The 24,745-nt window shown below is 47.0% G+C and overlaps 1 protein-coding gene across 1 annotated transcript in view; it reads left to right on the top strand.

The window, feature by feature from the left end:
- Nucleotides 1-24,745, top strand: part of ARL6IP4 (ADP ribosylation factor like GTPase 6 interacting protein 4) — a 43,161-nt gene that overhangs the window by 370 nt on the left and 18,046 nt on the right. Inside the window, exons 2-4 of the mRNA XM_040347316.1 lie at nt 3,665-3,853; nt 3,985-4,359; nt 11,543-11,660. Of these exons, the coding sequence (XP_040203250.1) occupies nt 3,682-3,853; nt 3,985-4,359; nt 11,543-11,660 (665 nt within the window). The 5' untranslated portion in view covers nt 3,665-3,681. The remainder of the gene's footprint in view (nt 1-3,664; nt 3,854-3,984; nt 4,360-11,542; nt 11,661-24,745) is intronic.

Below are 24,745 nucleotides of genomic sequence, written 5' to 3'. Positions count from 1 at the left end.
GAGACACACACTGTCTGCAGGCCACAAGCCTCCATGACTCAGTGTGCAATATCATATCTGTGTGCATTATAGACTGGACTATAATGGCAGAGAGTGGGATATAGCAGTGTTTTAGTACATTATCTGAGGGAATCACACAGGGGCCATAGACTCCATTTAGAATTGTGTCAGGGAATTGCAATAACGTGTCTGTGTATCCAATTCATGGGCCTGTCCCAGGCTGGTACATGAATCTGCACTGAGGTCAGAGTGCCCACGCTAAACATCCATCCTCCGTGTGCCCTCATGGCATGGCATGGCCCAGGAGGTTTATACTGGGGTGGGTGGGGACTGAGACACTAGTTCACAATCAGGTACACTTTACATTTCACTGACACGGCAATAGACAGATCCATACCCACTATTTAGTCCAATAGCGGCTTTGGAATCCGCCCACTGCTGTATGCCTTCTATCACAGGCAAGGCGGACTTAAAGTGGAACTAAACCCTCCTACCATTTTCAGACAAGGAAGCTGCCATTTTGGCCTCTGTTTAATCTTTAACTGCCATGATGCTGCACATGTGATCAGTTATGAGACATTGGATGGTTTGACAGTTTGGTTGAGAGCACAACTAATGTGACCGTTAGCAATCCTGGCATTCCGGGAATGTAACTTTTTTTAATTTGTTAAAGCAGCAGAGTTCCACCCAAAAGTGGAACTTCCACTTATTTGCCCTCCCCTCCTGTGTCACATTTGGCACCTTTCAGGGGGGAACAGGGACCTGTTTCTGCCAAGTCCCCTTCCCCACTTCTGGGAGACTGGGCCGAAACCCGATCTCGGACCATAACCCGAACTTCGGCTCCTTTCTCCGCCACCAGGCCAATCAGAATGTGCAGCGTGCTTTGCGCATGCGCAGAAGGGACCTGGTCATGAAGCCGAAAGGCTTCAGTTCTGGGAGCAAAGAGTAGCAATTATATCATGGGAAGAGGGCTGCTCCATCCCTGATACACTAGACAAAAGATATCTCCCATGGGACTTTGTTTCAGCAATAGAAATCACACCATGACATATTGGTGTATAAAAAAAATACTTTTATTGAACAACAGTTTTAAAATTGTTCTAGACACTTCACGTCCTGATCTTGTACCATTCCTACAATATAAATATACTGCAGGGATACATGAAGTTGTTTAAATAAATTGCATATCCACCAAGTCAACCAATGCGTTTCAACTTATATAAAGTCTTCATCAGGGCATAAGGAAGTAGAAGCAATCCTACATACTTCAAGAAAACAAAAGAAAAAGCATAATGAAATTTATATTTAATTTTACCAGATTGTACATGGTTTTACTATTTCCATATGACATTCAAAGCTAGTATAATACACTTACAAAGATATGGACACAACTGGATGTCCAGACCGACAGGTAATGGGCTCAGTGGTGCATACCACACAGGTCTCAGCCCAACCCAGACCTCAAGCCCCACAGAAGATCAATGGCTATCAAGCAGAAGGCAACAGAGTGGGCTTGCTCGCATTCACTGACTTGAATCAAAGCATAGGGAGACTCTAGCTCAGGGGTGCCCAACCTTTTGAGGAGCGGGGGCCACTTTATCGACTTGGTAACCGGTCACGGCCACAATGAGCATCAGTGGCGTATGGGTTGTCAGCGCCCGGGGGAAAGGCAAGTCATTTGAGCCCCCTAACCTGTGGGCTTTTAGCACTCCCTGAGTCCCTTCACTTCCTACGATGGTATTGACCAGCCTGATTCCCACACTGACCACTGCACTAACCTACCTGACCATTGCACTAACCTACCTACCTGATTCCTACACTGACCACTGCACTAACCGATCTGATTTCTACACTGACCTACCTGACCCCTACACTGACCTACCTGATACCTACACTGACCACTACACTAACCTACCTACCTGATTCCTACACTGACCTACCTGACCACTACACTAACCTATCTGATTTCTACACTGACCACTACACTAACCTACCTGCTTCCTATATTTGCCACCACTACACTGACCTACCTGTCCACTACACTACCTGATTCCTACACTGTCCACTACACAACGCTGACCACTACACTGTCACCTACACTGTACTGTCCATTGCACTGTCCACTACACTGACCACTATACTGACCACTACACTACACTGACTATTGCACTGACCACTACACTACACTGACTATTGCACTGTCCACTACACTGACCACTATACTGACCACTACACTACACTGACTATTGCACTGACCACTACACTACACTGACTATTGCACTGTCCACTACACTGACCACTACAATGTCCACTACACTGTCCACTACACTTCACTGACCACTACACTGTCCACCTCACTTCACTGACCCCTACACTACACTGTCCACCTCACTGCACTGACCACTGCACTACACTGTCCACCTCATTGCACTGACCACTACACTGTCCATTTCACTGCTCTGACTACTACACTACACTGACTACTACACTTATACTGACACTAAGAAACATGTCCGCTGGAAGCCTGTCCGTCGGACATGTTCGGTCGTCTGTACAGACTCACCGTACATGTCCGATCGTCCGCCATCCCTCGCATGCGTCAAAGTGATTCGACGCATGCGTGCTTTGAACTTCCAGGGCCGCGCACGTCGCCGCGTCATCGTCGCGGCCACGTCACCGCGTATCGGGTACGCGCGGATTTCTGTCTGATGGTGTGTACAACAGAAATCTCCGGGCGGACATGTCCGCTGAAAACGGTCCGGCGGACCGTTTTCAGCGGACAGTCCGTCCGTCTGTACGAGGCCTAAGAGTTCCCTGTTAGGCTCCATCCACACAACAGGCACAGTGGACCTGAAGTTGAGTTGTCTGGTGGACGGATGAGAGTCCAGTTCATTGTCAGGTCCGCCTTGCCTGTGATTGTCAGTGGGCGGATTCCAGAGCCACTATTGGACTGAACAGCTGCTATTGATCCGCCCACTGTAAATCTTAGACAAGGAGCACCTGATGGGGACCGAGTCTCTCAAAGTGCCCCAACAGGTTCCACCAGCTGTCAATTCAGTGTGACTTCTTGCCTCATTGGTTGCTAGACCATAAGCGGCCTTCATCTTAGCAACCAATGAAGTAAATCTAAAACACATTCAAACATAATAATAAGGTAAAGAACACACAACACTCCTCCCTGTGTACACCGACTTTGTGTTGGTCTTAATTACACAGCACAGTGACTAAGTGGTTAGCACTTCCACCTAGCAGCACTAGGGTGATTGGTTTGAATCCCAGTCATGGCACTACCTGCCTGGAGTTTGCATGTTCTCCCTGTGCCTGCATGGGTTTCCTTTGGGTACACAAGCTTCCTTTCACACTCCAAAGACATGCTGCTAGGTTAATTGGCTCCTGTCCCTTGGTCCTACCTAGTATGTGTATATATGAATTTGAGTTGGGGACCTTAGATTGTAAACTCCTTGAGGGTAAGGGACTGATGTGAATGTACAATATATATGTGTAAAGCGCTGCGTAAATTGACAGCGCAATATAAATACCTGTAATAAATAATACATTACCGCCAGTTTGCTCATTTGTAAACTGGCATTAATTCTTCTGGAATCTCTTGCAGCCATAGCGGTAGATTCTATTATCATTTTTAAATAAATATATTTGAATGCAGATTTGTTTGCGACGATCATGGATGACACTGGGACAAAGAAGAAACCTCGAAGTAGGAGCCCTCATCCATCACACCACAAGTCGGTGAAAAAGAAATCTGCATCAAGGCACAGGGGTGACAGCAGCAGTCCTTCACCTTCAAGAAGGCGGTCAACCCTCTCCAAATACCATCCCGAGGTTTTGAGGAAAGGTTTGTCACACAACTACCCTGAGCAGGGTGACATTAACCTGTACTAGGGATAAAATACAAAATATGATGTGTGAAAACTGTTGTATAGTTTTGTAGAACTTTAATCTGCTCTTTTCCCTTTATTTCGGTAGAAAGAAAGCGTGGAAAGAGGAAGTTGAGCAGATCATCTTCTTCTTCATCCTCCTCCTCACCAGAAAGAAAGAAGAAGAAAAATAAGGCTGCAAAATCATCATCCTCCTCCTCATCCTCTACTTCTTCAGATAGCTCCAGCTCATCATCTTCCTCTTCAGATGAATCTAGTGACTGTTCTAAACACAAGAGACATCACAAAAAGAAAAAGTACAAGAAGGGTAAAAAGAAAAAGAAGTTGAAAAAGAAAAGCAAAAAAGCCAAAAAGAATAGCTTGTCTAAAGTGAAAGTTCAGGAGGCCAAGAGCAGAACAGAAGAACCTCAACAGGGACCATCTTTAGAGTTGTCTCAGGAGTCTTCGGAAGAAATTGGTCCAGGTGAAATGATTTTTTTTTTTAACAGAAGGAATATTTATTCAAGAAAATCAAACGGTTACATGCTCATATCATTCAAATAATACAAAGAGGGCCGCAAGGCCCAACCATTGGTTACAGACAGTGCAGGAAAAAACAAATGCATTTAGAGGACATCATGAAAACTTATCCAGACCGGAGAGGAGGGCAGGAAGGGGGAGAGGTAGGGGGAGAGGGGAGAGGTAGGGGGGGGGGGGGGGGGCCATATCCCATCCAGCAAGCCATATGAGGTGACCATACCGCATAACACACCGTGCACCCACTGCGTCTCCCAAGCATATCACCCCCACCAAAGAACCCAATCGTGGGGGCTCCGCCAACCCAAATCACGGACCCAGGAGGGGTAAGGGGGAACCCCGGGACCGCCCCGGGGAAGAGGGGGGCAAGCAGCTAGACCCAAACTCATTATACCGTCAGCCTCTTGGCCGCCACCCAGGCCCCCCAGACCTTGTCGAACTTCTTGGGGCAGTTACGCCCCATGTACGTGAGCTTATACATGGGGAGGATGTCATTCACCAGTTTCCGCCAGGCAGGTAGACCAGGCGGGTCAGTCGCCTTCCACTGGAGCAGGATCGCTTTGCGAGCGTAGAAAGCTGTATAGAAGATAAAAAGCTTTTTGTGTGTGGAGGTGGGGAGGTTATCGGTAATACCCAGCAGTAGGATTAAGGGGTTCAGCCCAACAGCCACGCCGCCGATCGACTCAATCTCCGCCGCCACCAGCCGCCAAAACTCCTGGATCTTCGGGCAGAGCCAGACCATGTGAATGAAGTTCCCCACGGCCTGGCTGCATCTGGGACATTTATCCTCAGAGGTGCGGTAAATAACCGCCAGCCTCTGAGGCGTATAGTAGACCCTATGAATAAATTTCAACTGGATAAAACGCTCCTTTGCCGATATCATGAAGGGAATATACTGCTGCAGTCCCTCTGACCAGTCCTCCGATGTGAGGGCCGGCAAGTCCCGCTGCCAGGCCGAAAATGCCCGCGAGGCCCCGGGCCCCCCAGCACAGGCCAACCGAAGGTAGATAGAAGAGAGCACCCTGTCCACTACACGGGAGGTAAGGAGCCTCTCCACCGAGTGGGGCTCCACCTTGATAGGATCCGGAAACTGCGCCCGGACCGCATGCCGAAGCTGAAGATATCTGAAGAACATCCAGGGGGGAAGCCCAAACTTAGCCTTTAACACGCCAAAAGAGAGCAAACGACCCTCCGGCATGACGTCTCTCAGTGTCTTAATGCTATATCGCGCCCACAGCTGCGGATCCGGCACAGTCCTCATATGGGACAGGGATGGGTTGCCCCACAAAGGGACGTGGGGGGAGAAAGATCCGGGCTCAACCAGTAGCCTCGAGACCTGTCTCCATACCACCACTGTGGCCCTCATTGGTGCAGTAATCTGGGCGCTCACTCCAACACCCCGGTAAACCAAGTTGCTCAGTCCAGCATAGGATCCCATTATTGCTGCTTCAAGGTTAACAGACGGGTTGTTGTGATCCTGAGCAAACCACCATCTAACGGATACCAACACTGCCGCCCAATAGTACTTTCTAAAGTTCGGAAGGGCTAAACCGCCCTCCGACAAGGGGAGCTGAAGTATGGGCCTTCCCACCCTCGGGACCGAGGCCTGCCAAACAAACGTACCCACCGCCTGATCCAGTCTATCAAAAAATGACTTGGGGATAGTCACCGGTGTATGTCTGAAGACGTATAGAAACTTAGGGAGGAAGGACATTTTAACCAAGTTAACCCTGCCGACAGGTGTGAGAGGCAGGGTCTTCCAGGCCGCGCATCTTTGGAGAAACTTCTGGAGAACAGGGTTCACATTGGCCTCGATGTATTCAGACAGGTTTCTGCGAACCATGATGCCCAGATACTTAAAACTGTCGACCCACTGAAGCGGAGCCGGCAGATCATCGGGAGGGGGCGATCGTGTCAGAGGAAAAAGGACCGACTTGTCCCAGTTGATCCGAATACCGGAAAACCGGCCAAACGTGTTAATAACCGAGAGCGCAGCGGACAGGGAGCTGTGTGAGTCGTTTAGGTAGAGGAGAGTGTCGTCCGCATACATAGAGACCCTTTCGACAACAGAGCAGACCGTAATACCGGTAACCTCAGGGGTGGAGCGAAGCATAATAGCCAGTGGCTCGATGGCAAGGGCGAACAGGGCCGGGGAGAGAGGGCACCCCTGTCTTGTACCTCGATGGAGTGGGAAGGATGCAGAGAGGGAGCCATTTGTCCGAATCCTCGCCGTCGGATTGGCGTACAACATTCTGAGCCAAGAGATGAACTGTGGACCCAAGCCGAATCTCTGTAGGACCTCCCACAAGTATTCCCACTCCACCGAGTCAAAGGCCTTTTCGGCGTCGAGGGAGGCAATAACCTCCTCTCCCCCCCTCCCGGCCACCCGATCAATAACCGTGAACAGCCTTCGTAAATTTATGTCTGTCCCCTTGCCCGGCATAAATCCGGTCTGTTCCCCATTAATCAAAGAAAGTATCACTGTACCGAGCCGATTCGCCAATACCTTAGTAAATATCTTTGCGTCAACGTTCAATAACGAAATCGGTCTGTACGACGAGCAGAGTGCAGGGTCCTTCCCCGGTTTGGGAATCACCACGACAACTGCCCGCTGCATGGAGGGGGGCAATGAGTGTCTCCGGAGGGAGGTCAGTAGGGCCCCTCGGTATCGCGCTCCCAGGGTGGCCCCGTGGGTCTTAAAGAATTCGGCCGGCAGGCCGTCATCTCCAGGGGTCTTCCCGGCCTGCAGGGAGGCAATCGCCCCCTGGACTTCCTTCAGAGTGATCGGAGCGTCCAGTGACGCGCGAGCCTCCTCCGAAAGAGCAGGGAAGACCAGGCCATCTAAGAAGGAGTGTAGTTCATCCGGAGAATAATCGACCCTAGACGAGTACAACCCCTCATAGTAGGTAGCAAAGCAGGCATTTATCTCACTAGGGTCAGATACCAGGTCTCCCGACACAGTCCGGATACCAGCTATGGGAACTGAGTTGGTCGGGTCCCTAGAGATCCACGCCAGCAGCCGTCCCGTCTTTTCCCCCTGCTCAAACACTCTCTGAGACTGATGCAGGAGCTGTTTCTTAGCCGCCGTCAGTCTAAGGAGTTGAGCCTCCCGCACCGCCACTTGAAGATCCGCCCTCTTCTGCTCCCCCCCCTCTTCTGCATACTGCGTCTCCAACGACTGAGCCCTCTCCTCCGCCTGGGCAAGCGAGGCCCGGGAGGACGCGCGAACAGATTGAATAAGGGACTGGTATTTATTTCGAACTAAAAGCTTGAACCCCTCCCAACGCTCTGGAGACTCGGCTCCTGGAGCATCGGAGGACCAATATTCGGCTATACTAGACTCCATTTCAGGTTCTATCCTCTCATCGGAAACCCAGTACCTCGAAAGGCGCCAAAGGCCGCCCCCGGGGGCCAGGCCCGTATGTAGTCGGAGTAAGATGGGGGCATGATCTGATATTCCCCTCGGGAGCACAGAGATCTCTTGTACTTTGGCTAACATAGGGCTGCTGGCATACATGAGGTCGATCCGCGACATGGCTGCATAGGTGGCCGAACTGCACGTAAAGCTTTTAACCCCCGGGTTCCTCCACCTCCAAACATCCGTAAGGCCCACTGCCTCCGCCCACCTAGAGAGCGGGGAGTCAGTTGCAGAGCTAAAGGACATCCTGTCCAGGTTTGGGCAGGGCACCATATTAAAATCCCCCGCTAAGAGGACCGCAGCGGCAGAATAGGACGCTACTAGCTGAACAATCCTATTTAGGAGACCAATACTAGCAGGGGGGGGACTGTACAGGCCCACCAGAACCATCGGCATACCAGCCATCACGGCGTGTACCACTACATAGTTTCCCTCTGGGTCCAGATGCAGGTCAAGCAGCTCAAACGTTAGGGACTTACGAATAAGAATGCTAACCCCCCTGGCCCTACTAGAGTGGGTGGCATGATAGTAGTGCCCCACCCATGGTTTACGCAGGCTGAGAATCCTGCCACCCACTAGATGTGTCTCTTGTAGTATACAGACGTCCGGGGAGTAGTGCTGAAGAAACTTAAAGACCAGCGCCCGCTTAATTTTGGAATTCAGCCCCCGGACATTCCAAGAGACTACCGATAGGGAGGCCATAGTAAAACTGCAGAAAAATATAATAAAAAGTAAAATGGGACCGGGAGGCAGCAGAGACCCGCATCTGGAACCCCGGGCACAGCCGCCGTGACAGGCAGCGGCTGCGGGCCACCCCCCCCACGTGGGGGGGTGGCCCGCTGGACATGGGCTGGGGCTGGACATGCACATATCTGGGATTGAGCACAGTATCTATTCCTTCAAACCATATGAAAACAAAGAAAAAGAAAAGAAAAACCAAAAGAAAGCTTAAAACGTTAACATCCCCAACTTCCCCCCACCCTGTACATTCATCAAAACCAGAATGCACCTTGATCCCCCCAACAAAGGTGGTTATACACCACATAGGGCCGTGAACATCAGTCAAGCAGGCAAGTGCAGTCCGAGCACTAGGTGCACAGGTGAACAGCAGAGGTGCCGCCAACGGAGCGGGACTCAAAAAAAAAGGAAAAATAGGTAATCTCCTGGCTTAGCCAGGGGCACTGTTCTTAACTAGGTCCTTACAATAGCAAGCACCACGTGGTGAGGATCCATGACAGTCAGACGCAGGTGGGCCGTTCCGAGGCAAAGTTCACCCCAGCCCTCCCACCAAACAATCAAAATGAGCTCAGTACTATAACCCAGCCTGAACATTAAAACAGAAAGAGATATACCAACACATAATATCCTCCCATGCCATTCCCGGATCATGCAGCCGGCCACCACCCCCTCCCTCCAGAGCAAGCCTCAGGCCCCCAATCCCCCAAGTGCAGGAGGTGTATCAGAAGTGTGTGTTCATTGGAATCAGCTCCTAGGGGAAAGGGCAGACAAGTAGCTCCCAGCCGAGTCCTTCCCAGGTCAGGAACAGTAAAAAAACAGGGGGGGGGTCAGGCAGGGGAGTCATGTCACAGGGGCAGAACAGGCCAGGCCATGCCGCAGCAGGTGGGCACCCACCGGTCCCAGGGCTCAGGCAGGGATGCTTGAGGACACCAGGCAGACAGTTCCTACCCTAGAGGGCACGATCAGGTGAAATGATTTAGTCTTGTCTCGTGATGTACTTATGTGCACACAGGCATAGTTTATACATTTCTGTTGAGCTGTAGTGACCTGTGCTCAGAAAATGCTATGTAGGAGTGAGGATATATTGAATCCAGCACAATCAATGGATGTTTGAAGAATAGAATACAGTGACATCTTTAAAAGGCTCCAACATGATTGCTGAGCTGCTCTACACAATTCAGTTCTGCCTCTTTTGTTTAATTGTCCTGCAGCTAAGGATAATGTAATGCTATGTGGAGATTTGTAAGAATCAGCATGTAAATAAATCCATAAATTAATGAGTTTTAGGCAATTTCCAGTGCGACTTTGAGTCTGACTCTACGCTTTCTGGATCAAAGTAGTGAAAGCACCTTTTTTTAAAGTTTTTTTTTTTTATCATTACATTTTTGAAAATGTTATAACAAACAAACACCAACAACAAAAAATCATCATCCAAACAGCCACATCGAATTTTCCCAAAATATGCACAGATACTCGAAAAGCTGTTCATAAATAATCAGAAACTTTCAGAAATATTCAATAACACTCAGACAATTTCAAAATGTTCAAAAATACTGCAGGTCAGGTAATATAAATTTTATAACAGATCCCTCCCCCCCCGTTGAGGGTTTAAATTTAGATTAAAACACAATGCATCAATCCACTTTTTCCAAATCTTAACTTTAAAGGGGTTGTAAAGGAAAAAAAAATGTTTTCAGAATAAGCATCCTTTACCTGCAGACATTCCTCTTTTCACTTCCTCATTGTTGGTTTTTGCTCAGAAGTTGCTCTATTTCTTCTCTGTTCTTTTCACTTCCTGCTTGTCTGATTTTACTGACCACCGTGATGGGAGGCTTTACTGCGGTGGTCATAAACGTGCTCACCCCCTCCTGGGAACTACATCTGTGCTGCAGGACGCGCTCTACGTGTTAGAGACTTCAAGGAGATGTGAATTACTGGGCGTGCCGCAATTCATACTGGGAAATGTAGTTCTTACATGAACGAGCGATGCAAACCAGGAAGCGAATGAGAGAACAGAAACTAGAATGCCGGAGGTGATATAGATGAAGGAATTTAATAGGTATTTACTTGTTTTTTAACAGAATCATTACACTATTCTGTCTGTCTACCGTGTAGACATTAATTTTAGGCAAAAAAATGTTTTCCTTTAGTGACCCTTTAAGTCGCACCAATTTGACCAGGTGACATTGAAAATAATGGGCTGCGACTTGCCATGTGACTTTGATGTCCAAAGTCGCATGACAAGTTGCACAAGTGTAAATGGAGCCTTAAGGAGAATCTGAGCAGTTTCTGTACTGACATTAACATGGTCACCAGTTCCTGACATCATTTTTTAGACACCATGGTGGATGTCTGGAGAAAGCCCATGGAATTAAAACTGATCTCTAGGCAAATCTTTGTTTTTTAGGTTTAGATAGTGTGGAGAAGGGTTGAAACCTTTCTCCAAGTTTTTCTTGCTGTCAGCCATTCGCCTCTCTTGTTTGTACTGGTGACTATTGTCTCCGAGAAAGAAAGTGAGGAGAAATTAAGAATTTAAAAGTTGTCTCCAGAACAAGAGGTAAAAGGAAAGCTTCCAATAAAGAGGGGAGTTCCACTCACTTTTGCTGATGCCCTTTAACGTCTTGTTGTGTTACAGGAAGTGAAGGGAAATGTTCCCAATTTTACACAGATGGCAAAGAATAACCTGGCAGGGGTTTTAACCTTTACCCTGCTCTATCCAAAACAGAAAAAATGATATACTTTAATATAAGTCAACAGTTGACCATTTATGGCTAGCACTCTGTAAATGCCAGCAAGGTAACATGCTTTGAAATATTACAGCTGGCATCAAGGTTGAATCTTTCCTGTTCTGTGAGTGTCACGTAATTTATGGCTGCAATGAATATAGAGTGTTTTGTGCTCTGCGTTTGTCAGATTGTTTACCTGAATTGATATTTTATGATTGGTTGTACAATTGTTACTCTTTGATTAACAGTGTTAACTGATGAGCAGAAGAGCCGTATTCAAGCAATGAAGCCAATGACCAAGGAGGAGTGGGAGGCACGGCAGAGTGTTATACGAAAAGTCGTGGATCCTGAAACCGGTAGAATGAGGTACAAGCTTATGTAATTTTCATATTTGTACTGTAGTAGAGGTGACCATCTCTGGGTTGTTTTCTCGTAGTGATAAATGAATGCAGCAGTTTTCAATGGGTTCAGATTTGCGTTTTATTTAAGAAGGTGGGGGATTTTTATTTTATCATTGATGCTAACCTAGTACACCAGTCATATAGGCTGATACCCTCTAAGGATAGGTTCACATTGATGTGGCTCTGCGAGCCACGGTTTGCACGGGCACAGCAGCCCATCAATTTGAATGAGAAGATCTTCACCCTAGAGAAAAAATTAAATAAAAATCAGCAATTGAAAATACTGTAGCTGCTGACTTTTAATAAAGGGACACTTACCTGTCCAGGGATCCAGTGCCATACTCACCAAGGCCAGTTACTTGCCTGTCTTCAGGTCCCCGGCACTGGTATGTTTACTTTGGTAAGCCGGCTGTGACTCCTTGCAGCGTCACAGCTGGCTTCCCGCTGTGCTGCGCTTTGTGAATAGTCCCGCAACATTCTGGGACCTGTGACTTGTCCCAGAAGGCTGCAAGCAAAGAGAGTAGACCTGCTCCCCCCAAAAATGTTTAATATGCCAAATGTAGTAGAGGAGGGCATAAAGTGGAACTTTCCCTTTAGAGTGAAGTTCCGCTTTAATAAAATCCTGCATTGGAAAGCATAAAGAATGTCATTACTGTTGGGATCAGACCATGGACTGGGGCCTAGGGCTGAGGGTGGCATAGAGGAAAGAACTTTGAGTGTTTTGCAGGATCCAGGACTTTCTGCAGAGCTTCAGTGGATGTCCTGTGGGTACTTCTCCCTCTGACATCATGGAGAGGTATTGGAGATGAATGCATTCCCTGACCAAGCAGCAAGGGCGCCTGTTGTCTTCTTCCCCTGAAGGGATGGGAGTTACTTTACACTTATGGTGTATCACTACATAAAATACCTCAGCAGATGAACTTCTAATTATAGTCCATATGGGCTAAAATAACAAGCAAAATCATCCAAATAAAGATGTAGCATTTAAAAAAATAAACCAAAATATATTAAAGTGAAAAAACCAAAAGAGGTTGCACAGTTTGGTTTTTGCACTTTAATTTATTTTAGTATGGTTATTTTAAATGCTGCATCTTAATTTGGATGTTTCAGCTTGTCTTCCCCTGTCATGTGACCCATCACATGACTAGAGGGCGCTAGAATGGGAAGTAACAATTTTCAGTGGGCACCTGTGCAGGTAGGTCTGAAAAGTAAGTAGAAGAAAGGCAGGTACTCCGTCTAACCTCCTGCAAAGCACCCCCCAGTCTCCCACAATGTTTCAAACAGCCTGCTATAGTGCCCCCAAGCTTGAGTCAGAGCCCTCATCCTTCTCCAGAACCTTTACTCCCCACAGTGCTTACCAGTCTGCTATATTGCCTCCCAGATTACCCCCTAACAAGCCCTAGCAGAGCCTCTACCACACCATAGTGCCCCAATGTTTTTTCTCTCACTGACGCCAATGTTTTTCTCCATAATATTTTTTATTGAGATTTTCAAATTACAAAAAATAAAATGGCACAAGATTTTTTTTCCAGTAAATGACAACGTGGAAGGTCTTAGTGTGAAAAGTGAGAAAGATACAGAACTGTTCCCAGTATGACACAAGAGTGTCACATTTTCAGCTAGGCATACATTTAGCATTCATATTACATTTCTTAGTACTACAGACATGTATTGTAATCTTCTTGCAAATTCCAGAGTTGAGTTTTCTTGAGGCCATGCAAAAAGGAAGGGTGAATGTATGTAAGGAGTGGTATCAGTGGTCATGCAGAGTGTCTCCAGGATGTTATGGTTTGTGGCAGAAAAAACAGAGTTGGCATCCATAAGGTCTTGCTCTAGTTGCTACTAGGTGGTGAACCAAGTTGTGGTGCTGAGGGGGGTTTGTGGAATTGTGCAGAGTGAAGAAACAAACCAAAAAAAGGTGCAGTTTGGGAAGGTGTGCGGGATGTAGATGGAAAGAGGGATTGAAGAAAACTCCAAGGTATTAGATGAGGGGGGAGGTACCGCAAGAGAGCTCCACAGTGGTTTAGAAATTAGAGTATGGGGGTATGGGGTGCCACCTGGAGGTGGCTGAAATTCCAATGTTTTGAACAAAGTGGAGGTGCTAATGCAGTCAAGATGAGATATTTTTCTAACTATTCTTGTGCAATATGAATCCATTCCATGTCAGCAATTTTGTTCAACCTGATGTACCATTCTTTCTTTCTTGGGTATTGGAGTAACAACCAGTGGATGGGAACACATTGTCTAGCAGCATTGATCATGTGCATAGTCAGTGATTACCTGTAATGCTTCTTGGTTACAAAGGAGTGATGGTGGAGAAATTAAGCTGTTTTAAAATCTAGCACAGGGGTAGGCAACCTTGGCACTCCAGCTGTGGTGAAACTACAAATCCCATCATGACTCTGCCTCTAGTCATGCCTGTGATTGTCGGGGTCTTGCAATCCCATCACGCCTAGAGGCAGAGGCTTCACCACAGCTGGAGTGCCATGGTTGCCTACCCCTGATCTAGCATGTTCCTGACACCAAAGTGGGGGTGTGGTGTACTGTTGTCTGAGAAGGTGTGCCTTCAGCTTTATTGCAACTCTAATGGAGGTGGGCATAAAGTAAATATTTCACGACCGTTTTTCGGGATGTCATTAAAAACGATCGTGTGTGGGCTCCAGAGCATTTTCCACAACGTAAAAAATGGGCATTAAAAATTTAGAACATGCTCTAAATTTTCACGTCGTTTTTAACGTTGTAAAAAATGGTCATGTGTGGGCTTTAACAACGTGAAAAAAAATGCGCATGCTCAGAAGCAAGTTATGAGACGGGAGCGCTCGTTCTGGTAAAACTAGCGTTCGTAATGGAGTAAGCACATTCATCACGCTGTAACAGACTGAAAAGCATGAATCGTCTCTCACCAAACTTTTACTAACACAAAATCAACAAAAGCAGCCCCAAGGGTGGCGCCATCCGAATGGAACTTCCCCTTTATAGTGCCATTGTACGTCACCGCGCTTTGCTAGAACCTTTTTTTTTAACGATCATGTGTATGCAAGGCCAGCTTAACCACTAGCCGACCAGCCACCGTCATTATACGGCGGCAGGTCGGCTCTCCTGGGCGAGAGCCCGTAGCTATACGTCCGCTCTTCGAGCGGCCACTAGGGGGCGCGCGCGCGCCCCCCGCTCGCCCCCGACTCCCGTGCGTGTGCCCGGCGGGCGCGATCGCCGCCGGGCACACGCGATCGCTCGTTACAGAGCAGGGAACGGGAGCTGTGTGTGTAAACACACAGCTCTCGGTCCTGTCAGCGGGGGAAATGCTGATTTTCTGTTCATACAATGTATGAACAGAAGATCAGTGTTTCCCCTAGTGAGGCCACCCCCCCCCCCCACAGTAAGAACACACAAGGGACATACTTAACCCCTTCCCCGCCCCCTAGTGTTAACCCCTTCACTGCCAGTGGCATTTTTATAGTAATCTAATGCATTTTTATAGCACTGATCGCTATAAAAATGCCAATGGTCCCAAAAATTTGTCAAAAGTGTCCGAAGTGTCCGCCATAATGTCGCAGTAATGAAAAAAAATCGCTGATCACCGCCATTACTAGTAAAAAAAAATATATTAATAAAAATGCCATAAAAATACCCCCTATTTTGTAAACGCTATAACTTTTGCGCAAACCAATCAATAAACGCTTATTGCGATTTTTTTTTACGAAAAATATGTAGAAGAATACGTATCGGCCTAAACTAAGGAAAAAAAATGTTTTTTTTATATATTTTTGGGGGATATTTATTACAGCAAAATGTAAAAAATATTATTTTTTTTCAAAATTGTCGCTCTATTTTTGTTTATGGCGCAAAAAATAAAAACCGCAGAGGTGATCAAATACCACCAAAAGAAAGCTCTATTTGTGGGAAAAAAAGGACGCCAATTTTGTTTGGGAGCCACATCGCACGACCGCGCAATTGTCAGTTAAAGCGTCGCAGTCCCGAATCGCAAAAAGTGCTCTGGTCTTTGACCAGCAATATGGTCCGGGGGTTAAGTAGTTAACAATAATCAGGGTTGAAAAAAAGTTGTTTTTTCTAGACCATTAAAAATGGTCGTGTGTACGCGGCATTAACATTTATCAGGTGCAGAAGGTTAAAAAAAAATTGGGGTATTAGAAGAGGGGGAGGGACCGGAAGAGCGCTTTACCGAGCTACAGGGATTTCATTATGGGGTGCCATCTGGATTTTTCTTTCTATTGACCACAGAGTTTGGATTATTTTTACCACTCATTGACCACTGGCTTTGGAGCATTTTTTCCTCCTACGGGCCACTGCTTTTTTGCCTTATTACTTGGGTCAAAAATATGTGAACGTTGACTTGTGGGTTCTGTACCTCATGCTGCGTATTACATAATCTGTAGCACTGCACTAATGATACACCGATGGCCACTCTCTCATGGTCTCAATGTAAGACCATGGGAGAGTAGCCAAGGTCTAAGAAGGTGAAAGTGCCCACAGGGGTTGGTGGAGGTTCTCACTGGGATACAATTTATAGCAATATTTCACTTGTGGAAAATTGGATATTTGAAGAATTTTGGACACTTTGGGGTAAATTCAGAGAGGAGATACGCCGTTGTATCTATGCGCCTGATTCAGAGAATCAGTTACGCATAGATTTCCCTAAGATATGACCGGCGTAAGTGTTTTACACCATCGTATCTTAGGCTGCATACTTACGCTGGCCACTAGGTGGCGCTTCCGTATAGTTAAGCGAGGAATATGCAAATGAGCTAGATACGCCGATTCAGAAACGTACGTCCGGCGCATTTTTTTACGTCGTTTACGTTAGGCTTTTTTCGGCGTATAGTTACCCCTGCTATATGAGGCGTATCCTATGTTAAGTATGGCCGTCGTTCCCGCGTCGAGTTTTGAATTTTTTACGTCGTTTGTGTAAGTCGTTCGCGAATAGGGCTGGACGTAATTTACGTTCAAGTCGAAAGCAATGACGTTTTGCGGCGGATTTTCGAGCATGCGCACTAGGATTTTTTCACAAACGGCGCATGCGTAAAACGTTAAATACGCGGGGTCAACTCAAATTTAAATAAAACACGCCCCCAACATCCCCATTTGAATTAGGCGGTATTACGCCGCCGTAACTAAGGGCGCAAGTTCTTTCTGAATACAGAACTTGCGCCCAAAGTTACAGAGGCGTAACGTATCTTGGATACGTTACGCCGGGCGGACAGATAGACCAATCTATCTGAATCCGGCCCTTTTTTATGTGGTAATAACACTGATTAAAGGACACGTGATTAAAGTTTTTTTATATGAGGTTGCTAATCACATTTGGATACACTGTGGTTTAAATAAACAACGTGTTCATATGGACACTTTATATGTATTTATATTTAGCACAATTTACTTCAATGTGGTAGTTGCCATTTTTGTAGTGGATTCAAGTTTTTGTTTTATGATATCAGGGCAGCATTTCTTATTCAATACATACTGTAAACAGCTGAACAGTGTATGCTGACCTTTGCTCTCTGTACATTTGCCACTTCACAGTATTCTAATCCAAGTAACACAGGTGAATGTTCTGTGTAAGGTGCAACCATAGCAGCCGGGTGTTGTTTTGATTGCTTATGTGACTTTAGAACTGATTGCTTGAGGTGATTGTAGCAGTATTAGTGCACTTGTAACAAAATCAGTTGGGTACTATCCATTTTTTATTTAGTACTGCTTGGACCTTGAAGAAGGGGGTACACCCCAAAAGCTTGTGTTGAAAATGTGGATGCTAGTGGGAAAAAAATTATAATAAAGTTAATGTAGCATACTCAATTGTTTCACTACTAATTCTAATCTTTGCAGAGATGTTTCTGCTTGTGCCAGTACACTACCGATTGTGTCTTTGTGAACATTTCTGTTGTGTCAGTACAGTGCGAATTGTGTAGGGGCACAGTACTGATGTTTCTGGTTGTGCCGGTACAGTACAGATTGTGTAGGGGCACAGTACTGATGTTTCTGGTTGTGTCGGTACAGTACAGATTGTGTAGGGGCACAGTACTGATGTTTCTGGTTGTGCCGGTACAGTACAGATTGTGTAGGGGCACAGTACTGATGTTTCTGGTTGTGCCGGTACAGTACAGATTGTGTAGGGGCACAGTACTGATGTTTCTGGTTGTGCCGGTACAGTACAGATTGTGTAGGGGCACAGTACTGATGTTTCTGGTTGTGTCGGTACAATACAAATTGTGTAGGGGCACAGTACTGATGTTTCTGGTTGTGTCGGTACAGTACACATTGGGCCTGATTTACTAAGCTATGTGCGCTGCGCTGGTTCATGCATTAATTAGTACTCCGGGTGGAGGCTTAATCAGGCGCATGAACCAGCGTAGCAGCCGGCGCATTGAAACTAATATGTAAAGCCGCGCCGAACTCCCTATAGAAGTCTATGGGAGAAATCAAAAGTGTTCATTTTAAAGGCTAATCTGCAAGTTTAGTCCTAAAAAGTGTTTGGGGACCTCAGTCCTGCCCCAGGGAACATGTATCAATGCTTTTTTTATTTTTTAAAACGGCCGTTTTTTCGGGAGCAGTGAAATTAATAATTCTTAAAGTGAAACAATAAAAGTGAAATATTCCTTTAAATTTCGTACCTAGGGGGGGTGTAATGTCAGCATGTGAAATAGCGCATTTTTCCCGCACTTAGAACTCCCCCTGCACAAAGTGACATTCTGAAGGAAAAAAGTCATTTAAAAATTCACACGCGGCTATAATGAATTGTCGGCTCTGACAATTCTAAAGGGATTCATTCATAAAACAAACAAAAAAATGTGTAGGGGTTCCCCCAAATTAAATTACCAGGCCCTTCAGGTCTGGAATGGATATTAAGGGGAACCCCGCCGTAAAAACCAAAAAAAAAAAAGACGTGCGGTTCCCGGCAAATATCCATTCCAGACCCTTCAGGTCTGGTGTGGATTTTAAGGGGAACTCCACCCCAAATAGAAAAAAAAAATGGCGTGGAGTCCCCCTAAAAATCCACACCAGACCCTTATCCGAGCACGTTGACCTGGCCGGCCGCAGAAAAGAGGGGGGGACAGAGTGCGGCCCCCCCCCTCTCCTGAACCGCACCAGGCCACATGCCCTCAACATGGGGAGGATGTCCCCATGTTGATGGGGACAAGGGTCTCATCCCCACAACCCTTGCCCGGTGGTTGTGGGGGTATGCGGGCGGGAGGTTTATCAGAATCTGGAAGACCCCTTTAACAAAGGGGACCCCCAGATCCTGACCCCCCCCCCTGTGTGAAATGGTAATGGGGTACATTGTACCTCTACCATTTCACCCCAAAAAAAATGTCAAAGTGATAAAAATGACAGTAGCCGATTTTTGACAAATCTTTTAATAAAATCTTCTTTTCTTCTTTCCTTCGGGGTTCTTCCGCTGCTTCTTTCTTCTCGTCCACATCTTGCCCGACGTCTTCTTCTATCTTCTCCGTCCGTCCTTCCGCCTTCTGGTCCCGCATCTTGCCCGTTGTCTTCTCCGTCCGCCTCCTCGTCCGCATCTTGGGTCTTCTGCGGTCTTCTTCTCGGTCCGCCGCCTTCTCGTCCCCTGCGTTTGAATTGTAATTGGCCGCCGTTTTCCCGCTCCTGGGACCCGCCCCCCTCTGACGCCACAAGTAAACTCCTTAGAAGGTCATGTGCGTCAGAGGGGGGCGGGGTCGCAGAGCGTCACACAGCGGGGGAATTCAATTTCAATCGCGCCGCCCGGAGAAGAAGTTCCCGCCGTTTTCCCGCTCCTGGGACCCGCCCCCCTCTGACGCCACAAGTAAACTCCTTAGAAGGTCATGTGCGTCAGAGGGGGGCGGGGTCACATGAGTGTGACACGGCGGGAACTTCTTCTCCGGGCGGCGCGATTGAAATTGAATTCCCCCGCTGTGTGACGCTCTGCGACCCCGCCCCCCTCTGACGCACATGACCTTCTAAGGAGTTTACTTGTGGCGTCAGAGGGGGGCGGGTCCCAGGAGCGGGAAAACGGCGGCCAATTACAATTCAAACGCAGGGGACGAGAAGGCGGCGGACCGAGAAGAAGACCGCAGAAGACCCAAGATGCGGACGAGGAGGCGGACGGAGAAGACAACGGGCAAGATGCGGGACCAGAAGGCGGAAGGACGGACGGAGAAGATAGAAGAAGACGTCGGGCAAGATGTGGACGAGAAGAAAGAAGCAGCGGAAGAACCCCGAAGGAAAGAAGAAAAGAAGATTTTATTAAAAGATTTGTCAAAAACCGGCTACTGTCATTTTTATCACTTTGACATTTTTTTTGGGGTGAAATGGTAGAGGTACAATGTACCCCATTACCATTTCACACAGGGGGGGGGTCAGGATCTGGGGGTCCCCTTTGTTAAAGGGGTCTTCCAGATTCTGATAAACCTCCCGCCCGCATACCCCCACAACCACCGGGCAAGGGTTGTGGGGATGAGACCCTTGTCCCCATCAACATGGGGACATCCTCCCCATGTTGAGGGCATGTGGCCTGGTGCGGTTCAGGAGAGGGGGGGGGCCGCACTCTGTCCCCCCCTCTTTTCTGCGGCCGGCCAGGTCAACGTGCTCGGATAAGGGTCTGGTGTGGATTTTTAGGGGGACTCCACGCCATTTTTTTTTTCTATTTGGGGTGGAGTTCCCCTTAAAATCCACACCAGACCTGAAGGGTCTGGAATGGATATTTGCCGGGAACCGCACGTCTTTTTTTTTGGGGGTTTTTACGGCGGGGTTCCCCTTAATATCCATTCCAGACCTGAAGGGCCTGGTAATTTAATTTGGAGGGACCCCCTTTTTTTTTTTTTTTTTTTTTTTTTAATGAGCAATGACTCTATTCTTTATAGCCATGAGTACTTTAACCACTTGCCCACCGGGTTAATTCTGGCACTTCTCTCCTTCATGTGAAAATCACAATTTTTTGGCTAGAAAATTAATCAGAACCCCCAAACATTATATATTGTTTTTTAGCAGACATCCTAGGGAATAAAATGGCAGTCATTGCAATACTTTTTGTCACACCGTATTTGCGCAGCGGTCTTACAAGTGCACTTTTTTTGGATAAAAATCACTTTTTTGAATTAAAATATAAGACAACAATACATTTTGCCCAATTTTTTTCTATATTGTGAAAGATAATGTTACGCCGAGTAAAATGATACCCAACATGTCACGCTTAAAAATTGCGCCCGCTCGTGGCATGGCGTCAAACTTTTACCCTTTAAAAAACTCGATAGGCGACGTTTAAAAAATTCTACAGGTTGCATTTTTTGAGTTGCAGAGTAGGTCTAGGGCTAGAATTATTGCTCTCACTCTAACGATCGCGGCGATACCTCACTTGTGTGGTTTGAATACTGTTTTCATATGCGGGCGCTACTCGCGTATGCGTTTGCTTCTGTGCGCTTTAAAAAATTTTTTTGGGGTTTTCTTATTTATTTTTATTTAGTTAATGGGGACACTAGTTAGATTGACCGGTGTCCCCAAGAAATGACACTGGTAGGGTTTTAACCTCACTTCCTGTTCAGCTGTGTGACAGGAAGTGAAGCCAATTTTAAGAAAAGGGACACAAAGCTCAACACAAAAATAAAAAAACACAAAGCAGGGGTTCTAACACTCACTTGGCTTCCCTCAAACACCCACAATTTGAATAGGATTGCCTTGCGCTAGATTTAAGCACAGTGCTGTAAATCAGCACGTCAAGCCTGTCCACCAATAGCAAACCCCCCCCCCCACAGGCCATGTTTGCAGGTTTTCCTTCATCTTGCACATGTGCTTTAAAATAGTCTGGACAGCAATTCTTGATAAGAGAAATCCCCAAAACATGTCCTGTCGGGGGTACTTGAGGGCTGAGGACCACTGCAGAATAAATAAAATACTTACGAGTTTTTGTCTTTAAAGTCAGGGAGAATAAACATGGCAAACATTTCATGATTACACACCAGGAAAGAAGCTTAGACAAAAATCACACATAATTTGTTAGGCCCTAACCTAGTTCAGCTGCAGCTGTCAACATATGTAGCATGAAAAAGTAACAAAAGACAAACTTAACAATTTTAAAGTAATTTTTATTGGTCAACAAAACAAGGAAAGCAAAAAAAGACAAACAAACAAAAATACATTTCAAAATTCTAATTAACCATAGCTTTACACATTTTTCATAAAATAAGGCCACATAGACAAATACATCAAAGTGAACATCATTTAAAAATAAACCAAAACCCATGCAACAAACCACATTTGTGTTTAGCAACAGCATTTCTGCCAGCCTGCCCCTTCTGAGGGCAGCTGAGGACTGATCGATCCAAGCTTTTTATAACAGTGCTAGTAATGAAGCAATTGAAATCACATGACCAAATTGCAGTCTCTAGTTTGGGTGAGCTTGTAATTGGGCACACCTGCAATTAACCCAAACCACGCTCTATGAGCATCCAATGAGTGTTTTTCACCTTTTAAAAAGAAAGGATATTTTTTTTCTAAGTGTTTGAGCATGCTCAGTTCATCACACATGTAGGAACCAAGCTGCAATGGAATGAGAGCTTTTTTTTTTTGGTTTCCCCTGATCTGATGCTTTCCAGCCTGAAGGGGAGGTGTTAAAGACAGAAGTAAACACGCACATTTAATAATCTATTTGTGTGAAAAAAAAGGTTGCCAATTTTGTTTGGGAGCCACGTCGCACGACTGCGCAATTGTCAGTTAAAGCGACGCCGCGCCGAATCACAAAAACTTGCCCGGTCATTGACCAGAAATATGGTCCGGGCTCAAGTGGTTAAAAATTAACAAAACACAAAAGTGAGCCCAATTTTTGGGGATAATGTGAAAGATGATGTTACACTGAGTAAATAGATACCTTACAAGTCACGCTTTACTATTGGAAACACTCCTGCAATGGGGCCAAAATGAATTCCGTGAATATCCCCATAGGTGACCTTTTTCTTTTTTTTCCAGGTTACCAGTTTATAGTTACAAAGAAGGTCTAGTGGTAAAAGTATTGCTCTCGCTCTAACGCACGCGTCAATACCTCACATGTGTGGTTTGAACGATGTTTATATATGTGGGCGGGACTTGCGTAAGTCCCGCCCACATATGTAAAAATTATTTTTACTTTTTGCTATAATAAATATCCCCAAAAATATATATTCAAAAAACTAAAAAAACCCTCAGTTTAGGCCGATACGTATTCTACATCTTTTTGGTTCCAAAAAATCGCAAATAGCGTTTAGTGTTTGGTTTTTGCAAAAGTTATAGCGTCTACAAATTTTTTTTTTTTGTTGTTTTAACTAGTTATTGGGGCGATCAGCGATTTTTATCGGTACTGCGACATTATGGCGGACACATCGAACAGTTTTTTGGAACCATTGGCATTTTTCTAGCGATCAGTGCTGTAAAAAATGCATTGCTTACTCAAAAAATGCCACTGGCAGGGAAGGGGTTAACACTAGGTGCGAGGGAGGGGTTAAATATGTTCCCTGGGTGTGTTCTAACTGTAGGGGGGGGGTGGGACTGACATGTGTAAATGACAGATCGCTGTTCATGAAGGGGAACTCCAGACCCCCCCAAAAAAAAATAAGGTGGGTTCCCTCCAGGTGCATACCAGGCTCTTAGGCTTGGTCTGGAACATAAGGGGTTAAACCGGGGCCCAAAAAAATAGCGTGGGGCCCCCCCCAAGATCCAAACCAAGCCCTTATCCCAGGCACGCAGTCTGGTCAGACAGGAATGGGGGTGGGGACGAGCGAGCGCCCCCCTCCCTCCTGAGCCATACCAGACCACATGCCCTCAACATGGGGGAGTGTGTGCTGTGGGGGAGGGGGGCACTGCCCCCCCACCCCAAAGCACTCTTGCCCCCATGTCGATAGGGACAAGAGCCTCTTCCCGACAACCCTGGCCGTTGGTTGTCGGGGTATGCGGGCGGAGAGCTTATCAGAATCTGAGAGACCCCTTTAATAAAGGGGTCCCCAGATTCCGGCCCCCCACCCTATGTGAATGAGTATGGGGTACATCGTACCTCTACCCATTCACATGGGGGAAATGTAAAGTAAAAAAAAAACACCACACAGAATAAAATATTTTATTAATCTGCTCCGGAGCCCCCCCTTTCTTCTTTAGCTCTCTTAGAAGGGGGGGTTTCTTCTCTCCCGATCTTCCGCCGGGACCCTGGGCTTCGGTGAATTCTGCCGGGGGAGGGCGCCATCCCTCGGTCCTCTCCGGAGCCTTCCGCCGGATGCCCCCACCCCATTTAAGCTCTTTTTCATTAGGGAGGGGCATCCGGACTTCGGGGTCTTCTGCCGGGGGATGGCGCCTATCCCCCGGTCTTTCCGGTGCCTTCCGCCAGGGTTCCGGTCTTCCTGGTCTTCTGCCGGGGGTGCGCCAACTCCCCGGTCTTTTCTCTTCTGTCTTCTCTGCTCCCTCTTCTGCCTGGCTCCCCCGCGGAGCCAGGGCTTTCTTCCGTCTTCTTTCTTCTCTCTTCCTTCTTCTGCCTGTCTCCTCCGCGGAGCACAGGGCTTGTCTCCGCTGTCTTCTTCCTTCTCTTCCATTCGATGTTGACACGACGAGGTTCCGCGCTGACATGCCGTGTCAGCGGCGGGCATGGACTTATATAGGGTAATGCCACCATGTGACCTCAACCCATGTGACATCACATTCCCTGGGCATGATGGGAATGTGATGTCACATGGGTTGAGGTCACATGGTGGCATTGCCCTATATAAGTCCATGCCCACTGCTCAGACGGCATTCCAGCGCCGGACCTCGTCGTGTCAACATCCAATGGAAGAGAAGGGAGAAGACAGCGGAGACAAGCCCTGGGCTCCCGGAGGAGACAGGCAGAAGAAGGAAGAGAGAAGAAAGAAGACGGAAGAAAGCCCTGGCTCCGCGGGGGAGCCAGGCAGAAGAGGGAGCAGAGAAGACAGAAGAGAAAAGACCGGGGAGTTGGCGCACCCCCGGCAGAAGACCAGGAAGACCGGAACCCTGGCGGAAGGCACCGGAAAGACCGGGGGATAGGCGCCATCCCCCGGCAGAAGACCCCGAAGTCCGGATGCCCCTCCCTAA

Source organism: Rana temporaria, chromosome 1 (genome assembly GCF_905171775.1).
Source record: "Rana temporaria chromosome 1, aRanTem1.1, whole genome shotgun sequence".
Lineage (NCBI taxonomy): Eukaryota > Metazoa > Chordata > Amphibia > Anura > Ranidae > Rana > Rana temporaria.
The sequence above is the reverse complement of the archived record's forward strand: the minus strand, read 5'-3'. Positions and strand labels throughout refer to the sequence as shown.